Raw genomic sequence first — 15,400 nt, 5'->3', positions numbered from 1 at the left:
CGCGGCCGGTGATGTCCCAGCCAGAGCAAACCTCTCCCGCAGGGCAGAGCCCACGGACCGGCACCGCTCCCCCAGCGTCAGGACTGGGCCCAGAGCAAGAAACCGAACTTCACTTCGGGGGAAAAGGATCTAAAAATATTTTATTTGGAAGCCGGGGTTGGCAAAAGAGCAGGGAAGCGCGTCACGCTGGCCTGGTGAGAGCTCGCAGCCGGAGACAGACGCTCTCAGAGCGGGATTGCAGAGAGAACTGATGCCGGGTGGAAAAAACCCAACAAGAAGCCAACCAAAGAAAACGAGCACATCCTCGTTAACAGCAGCTTTCCTTTTGTCTCTTTTTTTTTTTCTAATGACAACAAACCCTCTTGTAACAACCAAATCCACCGTTTATGGCTTCGGAGAGTGACTGGGGTGAGATGGGTGCTTCGGGAAGAGCAAGAGGAGGAGAAAACCTGCTCTTTAAATGACTGAAAACTGCACGAGGCGCCGGATGGCAGCCAAAAAGCCAAGAGTTACATCCAAAAAATACTGAGTGATCTTAGTTATCAAGTCTGATTAATCCGGTGGCCAGGCTGCAGGACTCTGCTGTCTCGGGAAGCCCCAGGGGACATCAAACTGCGCGGTGGGTGTCACAGCACCGGGAGGGACGAGCTGCACCTCTTCCACCTCTGCTGGCAACCACGGCGCTCTCTGGCACCTGCAGAACGAGGGGCCGCTGCCGCCCCGCAGATACACCGGGCAGCGACGGAGCCGTCTGAAACATTTCCCTTTAGTGACGTTATTTAGGGAATGGCCCTTACCCTTCATCCACCCTGGGCACTGCACCGTACCCCAAACCTTCCCACCGGCAAACTGGGATGCCCCAGCCTTTCTGAACAGATGCTGCGGGGAACACTGGGGAGGCTTTTAGGTTTTATTTCTTAATTTATTTTAAATTTGTGCACCCGCTGGTTTTCCGTTCCACTCGCCAGCTGCAGCTCTCTAAAAAGCCGTAAGGGCAGCAGAGCCTTGGGACACTCACGGAATTTCTATCAGGCTTTGCTGAGGATATGTTATCCAGATGGATAACTGGGATTTTGTCTGCTGTAACTGTTACGACTCAAGAGAAGCAGCAATAAATCGTACTTGGGGGGGGAAGTTTGTAAGAAGACTGGTGAAACTGTTGAATAAACTACAACCACGTTCCTTGATCCCTCTCCTTCCAAGGAGCTCTCCCGCACCTTGGTTTGAAGCCGGTGGTACAATTCCAGAGAGGACCTCACCTCCTGGGACCACCCGGGGAACTCACACCCAGCACCCACGGCCAGATCTCTGGGCTCTGGGGGGGGGCACAGAGCCGCTGCCCTCCCCGCACCCGGTGTTCAAAGCCTGTAGCGAGGAGCAGAAACGATTCACCCAAACCCCTCGAGTTTTTATCTGCTGCCAGATCGCGTCTCCCTGGCTCCGAACTAGTCACGCTTGACGTTTCTGCGGCACGGGGTTGTTCCGATGGCAGCCCCCAGCCGTGCTCCCCCCGCTCCAACACCCAGGAACCCAACACCGGTGCTCGGACGCCCAAAAACCAGCATCGGATGTGATGATGGTGGGACCCCGGAGCGGCCACATCACCCAAAGGAGCGTGTTTCCCCCACAATCCAACCACCCAGAGACAACTGCGCTGTGATTCAGGAATTAATTTATGTTGGCTGAAGTGCTAATCGTGCAGAAGAGGCACAATTCCTCCTTTCCCGGGGTGGAACGCGTGGGCAAGGCAACACCACGGCGGCCGCCGCTCTCATCATCCACCACATCAACACCCGGCTGGGTCAAACCGCTCAACCGGAGCCTTCCAGCAGAACCATCATCCCCAGTAAGGTATGCCGTGCTGGTTTTGGTCTGGTACGAGGTGTGCTTGTGGATGAGCTGCTGTGCTCCCCGTCCCTGCTTCACCAGGCTGCTGGCAACCTCCAGCCGTGTGCGTATAAATATACACGGAACAATGCATATTGCAAATATATATCTAGACACGCACCCCTCAGCAGGCAGAGTCACACCTAAACTGATATATATACCCTGTCCGTATGGACAGACCCAAAAACGCCACAGGGAAACGGGGGAGGACAGCGCTGGGTGTCACCTCTGCTTAGTTCTCACTGCTCCCTGGCCACCAGCCCGGGGGCTTTTACAGGGTTCGGGGGGGGGTTCAGTAAAGCCTTTCTCAGTAGATAATCCAACGGTGCTGCCCTGGGGCACACGGCCAGAGGGACCGCGGGGCAGAGGGACCCTCCGACCTCCCCGTCTGTCTCTCCAGACGGATGGGAAGCCCCAGCTTACGACCAGACACACAATTATGCACCCTTTCCCTCTAAAACCCCTTGAGCCAGGCAAGGAAACCACCACCCGGCCCCGGATCCGTCCTGAGCCACACGCTCCAGCACACCAAGGGGTGAGGAACTTTTCCGGATGGGCTCGGTGGCTGCCCTGGGAGCGACGAGGTAAAATCCCGGGGTTAAACCCCGGACGGGGAGGAACCATGGGCTGTCACAGCAGCAGGAGAGCTTGTGCATTTCCACACATCTATTTAGCTACCAGTAAATCGTCTCATCACAAAAGTAACCGGCCGCAAGTCATCGAATTAAGATAACCAAGGTAAGGTGTCCCCCAGTAACTAAACTGTGGTTTTACATCTGCTTACCGGATATGTTTACATATATTATTAAAGCTTTCCTTTAGATCTATAGACTCCAAGCCAAAAGCCGAGGAACGACAAGTTCAGGAGCTGCAACAAAAGGCACAGACAGACACGTCCCCACGGGTCTCCCGAACGTTTCAGGGTGTTACTGCTGCCGCTTTCCAGGCGGAGGTTTCCCCCCCAGCCCGTGTCCTTGCACCGGCAGCACGGCGCCAGGGGATGCCAGGTGACCCCCGTCCATGACGTTACCCAACGCAAACACCATGTTTAATGAGGCGGCCGACGCGTAACGGAGCCAGAGGGATGATGGAACCGTGCCTGCTACGGCCATCTCCCCTTCGTCTCCTGACCCTGAATGGACTCGGCCCGGATTGCAGCAGGGTGGGAGCTGGGAACGGGGACAGACGGGATGAGAACCATTGCCATCGCCCGGTATTTAACGGGACTGAAGCCCAACCACGGCCTTCAACCAGCCGCGGCAAGAAGCTGCGCTGACTTGTGTTAGACTGATGGGTTTTCAGTTTTCATAGTATCATTTCTGGGTGTTTAAGGAATGTCCCAAGAGAACCTGATTTGCAGGAAAACTCTAGCACCAATTCGCCGAAAATTAAGACTTTAACGTGTCTCCAATTAGGTACTCAAAACCGCTACTCGCTTCCGATAATCCTGGCTAAGAGTGGGACTGATCTCCAAACAGCAAGCAGGGCAAACAAAGCAGAAAGGGAGATTTTTTTTTTCCTCCCAGAGCAACGTAACTTTAAATTATCGATATTAAATTACAAGAGTGAGTGAGAGGAGTCCCAGAGCAACAGCCCTGTGCCGTGAGAGTCACTGCAGCTGAAAGCACAGCTATGTCAGCAGCACCCACAGCCCCAGCACACCGCCCCCGAGGCAACGGGGATCTCACCCCCACCCCGCTTTCTGCACCGCAACCCCCCCCCCCCGCTGCTCCGGCAAAGCAGACCCTCAGCTCTCCCTGCCAGCGGAAACGAGCCGACGTTCCCTTCGGGCAGGGCGGGATCCCCCTCGTGCTGCGGGTCCGTCCCCGAGGGACACGGATCCGGCAGAACAGACCGGCTCCGGCAGCCGGAACGCGACGCCCGTCTCACCCCCCCTTCCCCACGCCACCTCTCGATACAGCGACGAGAATTTCATACGCACGACACACATATCACAGTTCAAAATAAAGTTTTGATTTTGTTTTTTTTTTTTTGTAAAAAGACTGAAGTCTGGCTGGGATGCCTTTGCCTGTAACACCAGATCTGCGTGAGGTACCTTTTGATACTCACAGGGTAAAGTCCCTCGTTATGCACAAGCGAGAATATATCTGAAAATAAGCTATTTGGCTACCTACGTGTCAAGCTTCATGCTTTTACTCCAAGGTGAATGATTTTCCAGCTTAGGTCTTGGACTACTAAAAGAAGCGGCGTTTCCCGTTGGAGGGGAGGGTTTCAGGGCAGTCACACACAAAAGCAGGCCCAGCTCCGGATCTACACTACGGGGACAGAGAGCGAGCGCCGGGGCTCCGGCCGCGGCCACCCGGGGTCCCCCAGCCTGCTTCTGCCAGTGGCCCAACACCTACACCCGGATCGGCTCCGCGCTCGGGTGCCCCGTGGGGAGAAGCTGGAAGCAGAGGCCGGGGCAGAGCTGTCTCAAACCAAGCCTTTTCGGGGAGCGGGTCCTTCAGCCGTCACCCGTGTCCCCGAGTCACACACACCTCCAAGGGGCCTCGCTCCCAGGGAGGGCGAAGAGCAGTCCCCCTCTCCGTACTGCTTTATTCTGCTGTCCCAGGAGTACGTGTCCCCCCCACCCCAAACGCCTCCACGGCCGACTACCTGGGGAGGAGCAGCAGGAGTCCTGCGCGGGGGCCGTCTCGCTCTCCCCCGTTGTCACTAGGTACAAAGTGCAAAAGTGTTGCTGTTCCTGCATCCATTAAAAACTTTAAAAAAACAGAACAAAACAAAACAGAAAAAGGATTTCCATAATAATTTGAAAATACATTAGTCTCCAAAAAAAAGCCAGCAAACACCCGATAACCTGTTTGTGCCACGTCTGCTCTCACGCCCGCCCGGCAGCGGTCCCCGGGGGATGCCGATCCTCCAGATCCTCGAGAGGGACGCAAAGACCGCGCTGCCTCCTCCGCACACTCTGCGGCCAACGCAGGACGACGTCCGGGCAGGGGGGTTGTGACGGCTCGGGCAGAGGAGGCCAATGGCTAATTGCCCCAGGGTCCCGCAGCGAACCGCCACGGCTCCGGAGGAGAGCAGCCGGCAATTCACGGGGACGCGGGGACGTCCCGCTCCTCCCGACAGTCCGGCAGGACGGCACGTCAGCTACTCGGCCTCCGGCTGGGGACCAGGTCAACCCCTTCCCTCCCACCCCACAAAAAGGTGAAATAAAATCCCTCCCTGCTTCCTCCCCTTTAAGTGTTTGCATCTTTTCCTCCTATGAAATGTTTCTGATAAGGCTTTATTGCTATACAAAAGCGGTGCAAATGCTGCCCAAAGACAGCTCCATCAGGAACTTTGGTCGCACGACTGCGGGACTCCTGTGCACTGTCCGAGTCCCAGCGTTAGACCTGCTACCTTTCTGAAGAGAAGCTGAATACTGTGTGCAATAACACTAAGAAAATAGGACTTGAACCCCAGATACAAAACAAAAACGAGGGAGAAGAGGGGAAGGGGGACAAGGAACTGAAATTAGGCAGAAGGCTTGCTCGGGAAGAACCCCATCGTTCCTGTGATGACTAACTGATCGATGCTACATTTAGACAATGCAAGTGTCTTTCAGAACAGATTGTTGGTGCTGAAACTGCGTGTCTGGTCCTGAATGCCAGCTCTCTCATCAATGCAGCATTTATTAAAAAATAAAATTAAAATGAAAAAAAAAAAAAAAAATAAATTGACAAATTGCATCACCAGGTAGCAGCCTGGCCTGGGTCACACACGTCCCATTGCAGCTCTTTCATCAAGCGGGGCCATTTAATGTGGCTTCAGCACAGGGCAAGACTTCTTCTTTCCTAGAGAGAAACCCAAAGAGCAGTAATTAGAGAAATAAAACCACCGGAACATACTCGCTCCTCACGCTGACTTTCATCCTGGTTGGAAACCTTCCTCTTTGGTGGCATCTGAGCCATTCTTCCTCCTTCCATCCTTCCCCTTCCATCCTTCCCCCTTCCATCCTTCCCCCTTCCATCCTTTCATCCTTCCTCCTTCCATCCTTCCTCCTTCCATCCTTCCCCTTCCATCCTTCCCCTTCCATCCTTCCCCCTTCCATCCTTTCATCCTTCCTCCTTCCATCCTTCCTCCTTCCATCCTTCCCCCTTCCATCCTTCTCCTTCCATCCTTCCACCCTTCCTCTATTTTTGTTTCTTCTGCCAGCTGAAACATTATTAGCTCCCTAATGAGATCCCCCTCCAAGTCCTTTACAAAACGCTACGTTTAGAAGTCAAAAGAGAAACTGAGAAGTCAGCTTTGACCACCGATTACGCAACATTGATTAAATTTATTGACCCAGCAGTTTGGAATGTGACCGTCAGGGTCCCGAGTCCACCAGAAGGCTCCGACCTGACCAGCCTCAGCCGGGGCTCCTGTGGAGGTGACAGCACCAGACGTGCAGAAGGATTGGTTTTCTTATTTAAAAAGACCTAAACTGTCACATTCACAAAAAAATAACAACGTCATTCTCCTCGAGATCACCTCCAGTTTCAGTCATCAAAACACACTCCCGCATTTCCTCACAGTATTTTAACTGTCCATGTCTATCTGCGCACCTGACCACACAACCCCACACCGCCTGAGTCCTTGTTATCCAGGAGGAAAATAAGAAGTCCGTTATTTTAATAAAACAGATGGTTTGACAGCACTTCTGGGAGACTTAAAGGTATGTGTTATATATCGCAGTCAGAGCTCTTCTCTACCTGCAGGATAACGCCTCCAGGACGCTCCAGATGTTCTACTCATCTAACTGTGACCACACACCAGAGGTAGAACAGCTTCATCCAGCGACATGGTACAGACCCATTCTCTGTCGCAGGCTGGTAAAGGAGATTTTTGACCATCTCACCTGTCTTTTGTGGCTGTTTCCGTGACAGCTGTGACAACGGCGGTGGGGTTCTGGTGCTCCTCCGAGTGCTGGGCCACGTTGTTGAGGGGTTTGGATGCTTTTGTCTTTCCCATGTCAGTGATGGCCAGCTTATCGATAACCATGCAGTCCGCGTCACTGTGAGGGGAGAATTCAAGTTCACGTTAAAATGTCAATTAAGGGGGCTTATGTTCCAATGGAGAAAAAAATATTCCTCCTCCTCTGCTAGCACAGGCCACAAAAACGGCATAACGGAATGCGAACTGAAAATAAACTGGAATTAAAAAGCAGCGTGGGCATCCTGGAGGCTACGTTTCCTAAAAATCAACAAGACACCAAGAATGATAGCTCCTCAAGGAAGGCATTCCCATTTCCTGCAGCAAAATCCAGCCTAAGCGCCCCCCCTGTATCCCCACTGCCTGCAAACTAGACATTTCTCCAGCCTATGGATGAACACAGAGGACCAAGAGCAGAAGGATGAGAAGGTGAAGTACAACCAGCCAAGACTCTGCAAGTTGAGAGCCTCCAGAAAGCCAACTTCATCACCGGCAGCAACAACCCCAAAGGCACCGAGTGTCTGGGCAGAGCCATGGAGCAGCCCCGGCTGGAAGGGACCTCAGGAGATCCTCTGGGCCAGCCTCTGGTGGGAAAGGTGGCCTGGAGGAGCTCACCTCTCCTGGGACTGCCCTCCCTCACCCGACACCATCAAGAAAATTCCAAGTCCTTCAGCTGCCAGTCTTGGCAAAGCGTTTCTGATCTCACGCAGGCACCCGCGCTGCTCTGCTCTACCCATTTTTCCTGTGTGCACCTAGGAAAGGCTTCAATTTAAGTACAGAACCTAAAATCCCGAGGAAGGAAAGAAAAAAAGCTGATTGGATGTTCACGAGTGGTATCTTGGATGTTCACGAGTGGTATCTTCAGAAGCCAAACGGGGTGACATTCACTCCCTTCCAGAAACAGTTCAGAGCACACGCTCCCACGCCTGAGGGATAACACTTCCAATGCCGTCTCCCTACAACAACACAGAAGCTCAAACCCTGAAAAAGGGAAAAAAAACAAACTTCTAGCACAAAACCTCCAAATCTTTTACATTTGTATTAAAAAGACTCGTATTTCTAACTGGAGAAGTGACTTCCGTGAACACCCCTCGATTTTTGCCTCCTAAGTCAGAGGACGTGAAAGATCTTCCCCACGGTTTTAGCCCAGGAACAGTTTCAGGAGTGATTTCTCCCCCTTTCAGAGACCACGGCCTCAAAAACGGAAGGGAAACTCGGGAGATGTCTGAGCTGGAATCCCGTCGCCAGCTGCCGGGGGAGTTTATAATGCACACATATAATCAGTCTGGTGATTAAGACATGTGACAGATTTTGAGATCGAGGTTCTATTTCTGCAGCTACTTTTCTGTGTGCTCTTGAAAAAAAAAAATACATAAAAAAATGAGGAATAACGAGATCCAAACATTTATCTTGCTAAAGGGCTAACGTGCTCTTCAAAAGAAATACCGCAAGTACAAAAATATACCTCAGAGACGCTGCAGGGGATGGATGAGCCGGCAGAGAATTGCCCTCAGCCGCCAGAAACGGCCTTAGAAAATGACTTCCCGCACAAGAGACCGGAGCTCGTGAGACTTAAATTGCTCAAAGATAAAGTTCTTCACCTCAATCACTACAATTTCCATGCCACGAGGATGCCGATGTTATGAAGCCCCGAGGGGCACGGAAATGTCTCTCTGGTGGAGAGGCTGAGGGAGGAGCAGAGCTGGACACGCCAACCTCCGCAGAGGGACACGGCCCGGGCAAAACCACCCGAGGACCCACGCGGGAAGGTGAGAAACAATATCTGATTCAGGCCTAGAATAAATATTTTGCATTAGTATTCCTCTGGTCGGGTTATTTATAGCAGCCAGCTGTGTCCTTGCTGCCAGCGCTGGCCACCAATGGTCCATCTCCACGTCCCCTCCAAACCCCGGGCGGGCTGAGGGCAGGGACGGAAAGCGCGTCACCCGCAAAGGGTAGGGCTGTCCCCTCATCGGGCTGGGGAAGGAGAGTGATCAGCAACAACATCTCTAGACTCTCCTCGGTTAAGCTCTGCAAACAGGTCTCTACAACTTCCCACTCCAGAAAGAATTAGGCAATTTTAAGCTCGAATTCAAAGCCGCTTGTACAAACGTTCCAACAGTAACCGTACGTCTGTCCAGAACTGTGTCTCTTGTCACCGTGGACAATCCCTCGGCACAAACAAGTTGTGAATGCCACCTACAGCCGTGCCCCTGGGCTTTCCACCACGAGAGCCAGGACAATGTTCCTTTATGTTCACCAACGTAGCCAACTTCTGCAGCTTAACCACCAAGTTTGTAAACACCGCTGTGGAGGCCACCCGTGACAGAGCCTCCTCTCTCTCTACAACCACTGCAATGCTCCTGAGATACCTGACCACCCCCGGTGCACAACCTCAATGTCCAAACTCTTCAGTCTTACCAGAAAATAAGACTAGAACATATGGCCAGCATCAATAGGCCCAGCCATCTTCACCTCTAGAAGGTCAGAAGAGAGTTTGCACACAATAAGCTGGAGATGTGTCCTCCCAACCACTGGCTGGTGGCTTCAGGACAACCCCGGCAGAGGCTGGTGGTGTTCTCCTCGCCTGGATGCTCGGTGAATATCGGGCTTCGCAGAGTGGATCAGGTTCGCTTCACCGTAGGTATAACACAAGTCAAGTCCCTGTTGGACCTTCATACAACAGAGGTTCTGCAGGAGAACTCAAAGAAGATAATCTTGGGGTCCCCAGAAGCTTGGTGGCAGCAGTGGACCGTTGCCTGGTGACTTGCAAAGGGAAGAAAGCAGGGAATTATCCAGCTGAGAATCTCCGGGAGGGGTGAGTAGATGGGTGCTGACACTGGCGAGGAACACCTCCTGCCACAGCCAGCTGCAGAAGGTGGAACTGGGTGAGTTTTGGCCACGGTCACTCGAGGGGGATGAACTGAGGAACACCCTCCAGTGACACGTCTCACAGACGCTCTGAAGCACGGCAGGGGATGGTGAAGGTGGAGAAAGGGAAACAAGTCGGTTGTTCTCGTTTACTCTTCCTGGGTGTATTTCATACCTTAAACATCATCTATGGTTTGGCTTTGAGGGCAGCACGTCCCTTGGGGCAGGTACAATCCTGTCTCCTCTGGGTGATGTCCACTGCCAAGAACTTGGATTTCACGCAGAATAATTACATGATAAATTACAACAATAACTTCAAGCTAAGAAATATTTAAAATACTACTGCTTCACAAGCTGTTGTTTTATGTTCAGTGATGACAAGGAAAGCTGCCCAAACACTTCTGGCCAAGGTCACTGGTGTCTGTGCAAAACACCTGCAGACACAAAGGCCCCGGGAGGGATGCACAGGTATTCCCTGGACAGCAGGATCAGGAGCGAAGCCGTGATGGTGTTACCTCCGGGTTCTAGAAGGCTCCCAGTGACCCGTCCCAACCACACACACGTGGCCTTAGACACGGGACCCGGGAGCAGGAGCTCTGATTGTCCCAGATGGACGTCAACTACAGCAGCTCCTCAGAGAAGAATCTGCCGTAAAGACAGCAGCGAGTTCTCAGCCGTTACCGCGTGTGACATAATACGTGTCAATGAGAAACACCACATATCCTCCTTCCACACCCGAAGCGCTAGAAAACGCTCGCTCACTCTTTTTTGCTCTAATGCCCAAATCCTGCAAAGGCAAAGCTTCCTCACGCTGCCACCACCACTGCTTTCCTTGAAATGCAACTTCTCCTCAGAAAAACAGGATTCAACGAAGTTCACACTTCGCAATCACCGGACTTGTCATAAAACCATTCTGTACCAAAACCTGATCCCCAGTTAACATCAAGTGATGTGCTGCTTTATTTATAAAGATGAAGGCGTCGGGAGCTTGCTTAACTTAAGCTAACAATCCAGCCCCTCCTGAACATTTCCACCAGTTCAGAGAAAACACTTGATTGCAATTTTCGGACCCCCTCTACTGCCCAGTTTCACTGCAAACGTCTCTTTGACTCCTGTAGGACACACCATGCTCTCCCTCTGCCATCCCACTGTCCCCATCACCGGGAGCCTCTTGCACCCCGGGGGCAAACGCAGCTCTGACAGCTTTGCCGGGGGGTCAAACTACCCCCAGCTGGAAACCCACGTGCTACGGGACCTAACACAGCTCCTCCTGAGGCTACGTGCAGTGTGATCTACAGCTCGCTGCCCAAGGGGCTGCAAAATCCAGGCTGAGACCCAAACGATCCAAGAGCTCTAGGAATTTAGGGAAAGAAGGCCAATGCATCCTGGGGGGCATCAAGAAGATCATGGCCAGCAGGTGGAGGGAGGTCATCCTCCCCCTCTGCTCTGCCCTGCCCTGGGGAGGCCCCAGCTGGAGCACTGGGACCAGTTCTGGGCTCCCCAGTTCCAGAAGGAGAGGGAACTGCTGGAGAGGGCACAGCAAAGGGCTACCAAGATGCTGATGGGACTAGAACATCTCTCTGCTGGAGAAAGGCTGAGGGACTTGGGTCTGTTGAGTCTGGAGAAGAGCAGAGTGAGGGGGGATCTGATCAACGCCTCTAAATACTTCAAGGGTGGGTGTCAGGAGGATGGGGCCAGTCTTTTTCCAGTGGTGCCCAGGGACAGGCCAAGAGGGAACGGGCACAAACTGCAACAGGGGAAGCTCCATCTGACCATGAGGAGGACCTTGTTTGCTGTGAGGGTGTCAGAGCCCTGGCAGAGGCTGCCCAGAGAGGTGGTGGAGTCTCCTTCTGTGGAGACATTCCAACCCCCCTGGAGCCGTTCCTGTGGGACGTGCTCTGGGTGACCCTGCTCTGGCAGGGGGTTGGACTGGGTGCTCTCCATATCATTCTGTGATACAGAACGAACCAGCCTCAGAGCTCAGGTGTACGCGCCTCCGAAGCTCCCTACTGAGGCTCCTGGATACACTCTAGATTCCCTCTAGTCTCTTTGGCAAACAATTAGTGTCACAGACAACAAAACCCGGTGCAGACACAGGAGGAGAAACAGTGGGACTATCAGCAACGCAGCAAGAGGAGCAGAAAAAGCATTTTTAAGCACAAGCCTCATGCCGAGCCCACGAGCAGGTCCTTAAGAACCAGGCTCTGCCCCGAGCAGCCGCAGGACGAAGCAGGAGATGGGAGGGCAGCCACGCGACACGCACGCTCAGCACACGAGACATTAATTGTTGGCTGTTAATTAGAGAAAAATCACACGACACGGGAGGTCTGGCTTCCACATCCACATGCAATCCTCCAGTAACAGGCCAAGGCTTATGTTGGCTCAGAAGATCCCATCTACGGCAATTATTGCACCGAGTGCTCGTCTTTGATGGGAAAAGGGTTTTTTGGTGAAATGGAACCTCAGATTAGTCGCTTTGATGTTTCTTGCTGGATAAATACACTGATATACAGCCAAACGTGAGCAAAACGGTGGTGTCATGCGGCATGCCCCGTTCCCCACCGCGTGCTCGTCCCCCCTCATCGTCAGCCCAAAGCGCCCCGGGAGCCACGGGCAGGACACGGCTCCCCGGCTCTGCCCCCGCTCCCCACATGCAGCCCCGAACCCCAACCTCAGGCAGGACCGACCCTCGGCAGGCACAGGAACGACAAACGTATCCCACAGCGGGAGAGCCCAAAACATCCACGGTGACAAGGTCCCTCTAGCTCGGGAACCCGGGGGTGGTTCTCCCCGCTGCCCCCCAGCCCCGGCTCGGCCCCCAGGAACCACTGCCAGCCCCTGTTTCTGAGCTATTTCAGCAATTTGGGGGCGTCGCTGCTGTTAGAACGGAAGTTTAGCGCTTTCACCCCAGAACCGTTGTAGGATCAGAACAAGAGGAGACTTTCCCGGGGGTTTCACAGCAGCGGGAATGCAGAAGCTGCAGAAATTGCTCCTTTTGTCTCATTTTCACCTCGTTCTGAGGAAACCGCAGCAGCACCCGCAGCGTCTCCTCCAAAGCTGGGGAGGGTGCGAAGGGAGGGTCGGTATCACACAGGCACAGAAAAAATAAGATTTGCTTTCAGCGGATAGCAAGCACAGATGGATTCCAGCCTCCCCCCTAAACTTCCCTTCTCAGCTGCTTAGCCCGGGCTGGTCGGGTGAGGAGGCACGAGGGAGAAGGGGATGGCAAATGTGGTCAACCATTAAAAAAAAAATAAATAAAAGAAAAAAAAATAAAAGATTAAAACGGGGAAAAAAGGCATTTCAGGTCAAGTTAATAAACTGAAAGAGAAATTGAAAGTTACAAACATCCCAAGCCCACTGTCGCCATCCACAGCAAAAGCGGGATTCTTTGATTTGTAAGCGCAGCTCATTTTTTAAGGAGCTGCTTAGAAACCCTGTCTGCAGAGCTCAGCCCTGAAACGCCTCCGACGGCGTGAGGAAAAGCGTAAAGCAGAAGCGCGGAAGCGGGGGTTAATGACGTACAGCGAAACACCCAGCAGCCGCAGAGGGGAGAGGCGAGTTATCTCCCACAAACAGCCCCGCTCCCACACCCAGGGTCCCGCTTTCCCCCAGGACTGCGAGTCTCCTGGCTCTTTACTCCGCTGGTACCTGGAGCCCTGGCTCCCCCACTGCTCCCGTCGCCCCGCAGCCCCCGGTCACCCACCAACAGCCCAAATATTACTACATTATCCTGGCAGAACGTGCAGCCTGACGGCACGTACCCCCAGAGGAATCAATACCTACTCGCCTGCTTGTGAAAGAGGCGGAGGACTTTCAAAAGTTTGTTAAAACGGCATTGCGACTCATTAAAACAGCAAGTTAAATAACTACATGTTGTAATTATAACTATTTTAAAATACCGCCCAGCTGGCACTTCTGCAAGCTCGGCGTTTCCCACCCCCCGCAGCCAGGAGGGTGCGGGTGTCCACGGGCCGACCCTCCTCACATGTGGAATTTCTCTTTTTGTCTCTGATCTCACCCCGAAATTACAGCAAAGCCTTGCCAGCTCCCACGGCGGCCGGGAAAATGCATTCGAAGGGATGAACTCGAGAAAAGAATTAGTAAAAACCCCACTATTTAAAACAGAAAGAAAACACTGGGGGGGGGGGGGGGGAGGGGGAAAGAAGTATTTTGTAAAACAAACAAACAAAAGCCTTTGGAAAACACATCAGCCATTATTTTTTGGCGTATTAGAGCAAAGCAGTAAAATATGTGTTAGTGCTGCTGGGAGCCAGTCCCGGGAGACTCGCCCCCTCCCCAGCCCGGGCAGCAGTTCCAGGGGGGCTGCGTTAGCAAACGGCAGCCGCGGGGCTCTCCTTCGGGATTGATGGCAACACCCCCACTTGCAGAAAGAGCTCACAAAGAGGCGGGATGGCAGAAGCTCAAGGCCACCGTTCGTGAAACCACCCGGCTCCCTGTTTGCTTTCCTAAGGGCCGGTCGGCGCTGAGCACGTCCTTCCCCGCAGGGCGACCACGCAGCCTCCAACCCCGGCTTTCCAAAGGTCATTTCTGGCCTCCCTTTTGACTGGTTGTGAAAGGGTGAGCTCTCCCGGTCCAACAGCTCTTTTGCCAGCCCAGTACGAAGCCACGCATGGGGGGGGACGAGGTGTCAGGTGGATGTTTGGGGCCCTGAGGAGGCGGCCGTGATACATACCCTCTGCCTGCAGGTCTAAACACTCTGAGCAATACCCGCGGCGAGAGGCACCCGCAGAGAGACAGCGAGGAAAGGAAGAAAGAGAGAACAGTAAAGATTGCTGAAAAAACAGACAAAAGAGTTAACTCTGCGGCCGTGTCCTCGGGCGGCGCTCCTGCCAGGAACAATAAAGCTTTCAAAGAGCACAATCACCAAACCCGGCATTTTCCACACAAAATTCAGATCAATACGGAAAAACCCAGCGGATTCAATACACCGTCAAAAGCATCCTTCTCAAGCCTAACACATATTCTGAAGTTATCAAAGTGCAAGATTTGGCAACGCCCTTTAGCCAGAGAATTTCTGCAAAACTGCTTATTTTTTCACAAGAAACTATGATATAGAATTAGCTATGGGAAAGGAAGGCAGCTAAAAAAAGTTAAAGTAGAGAAGTTACCTAAATGCATCTGAAACACTTTCTTTGTTTATGAAGTTTAAACTAGTGCTAAGAATATCGGCTGCCTTAAGCAGAACTGCCAGGAGGGATGTTCTATTAATCCTTGCAAGGACAAAAAATGAACTCTCAGAGTTTAAATTCCGTGACAGGACAGGCAGGGAAGCAGCAGCCGTGAAGATGATGATCACGAAGGGGACGGGAGGTACTGGGACACCTGGAGCTTCCGTGGACACAGTGAGGGCAGAAGCTGCAGAGTCCTTGTGGAGCTCCAAGGAACATTAAATATCTCCCCCGGGAGAATTCCGTATGGCGGGGAGGGAGGAAAAGGAGAGGGAAGCCCCATTTCTACAGAAACGGGCATGTGGGGTGGGACAAGTTCAGCGCTTCTGGGGAAGGGCTTGTGGAAATCAGCAAGAACCACATATTCAACCCGAAAAATTCGTAAACTTTTAGTTAGAGTTCATTCCCTTGGAATCATTAAGGAACGTGGTAAGAAATTCATATATTCACTGCTGGCCCTTCGAGTTTAACTGCATCTGTCCCAGCAGAAGGCAGACTGGTCTGGGAGCTCTGAGGATACTGGGAAGTTT

The 15,400-nt window shown here is 52.8% G+C and overlaps 1 protein-coding gene across 1 annotated transcript in view; it reads right to left on the bottom strand.

The window, feature by feature from the left end:
* Positions 1-3,887: 3,887 nt before the first annotated feature.
* Positions 3,888-15,400, bottom strand: part of PPP6R2 (protein phosphatase 6 regulatory subunit 2) — a 74,679-nt gene continuing 63,166 nt past the window's right edge. Inside the window, exons 22-24 of the mRNA XM_074168369.1 lie at positions 14,375-14,398; positions 6,734-6,889; positions 3,888-5,687 (exon numbers count right to left, since the gene is read on the bottom strand). Of these exons, the coding sequence (XP_074024470.1) occupies positions 5,636-5,687; positions 6,734-6,889; positions 14,375-14,398 (232 nt within the window). The 3' untranslated portion in view covers positions 3,888-5,635. The remainder of the gene's footprint in view (positions 5,688-6,733; positions 6,890-14,374; positions 14,399-15,400) is intronic.

This window comes from Numenius arquata, chromosome 2, assembly GCF_964106895.1.
Source record: "Numenius arquata chromosome 2, bNumArq3.hap1.1, whole genome shotgun sequence".
NCBI classification, from domain to species: Eukaryota; Metazoa; Chordata; class Aves; order Charadriiformes; family Scolopacidae; genus Numenius; species Numenius arquata.
This window is presented reverse-complemented; position numbering and strand designations above follow the sequence as displayed.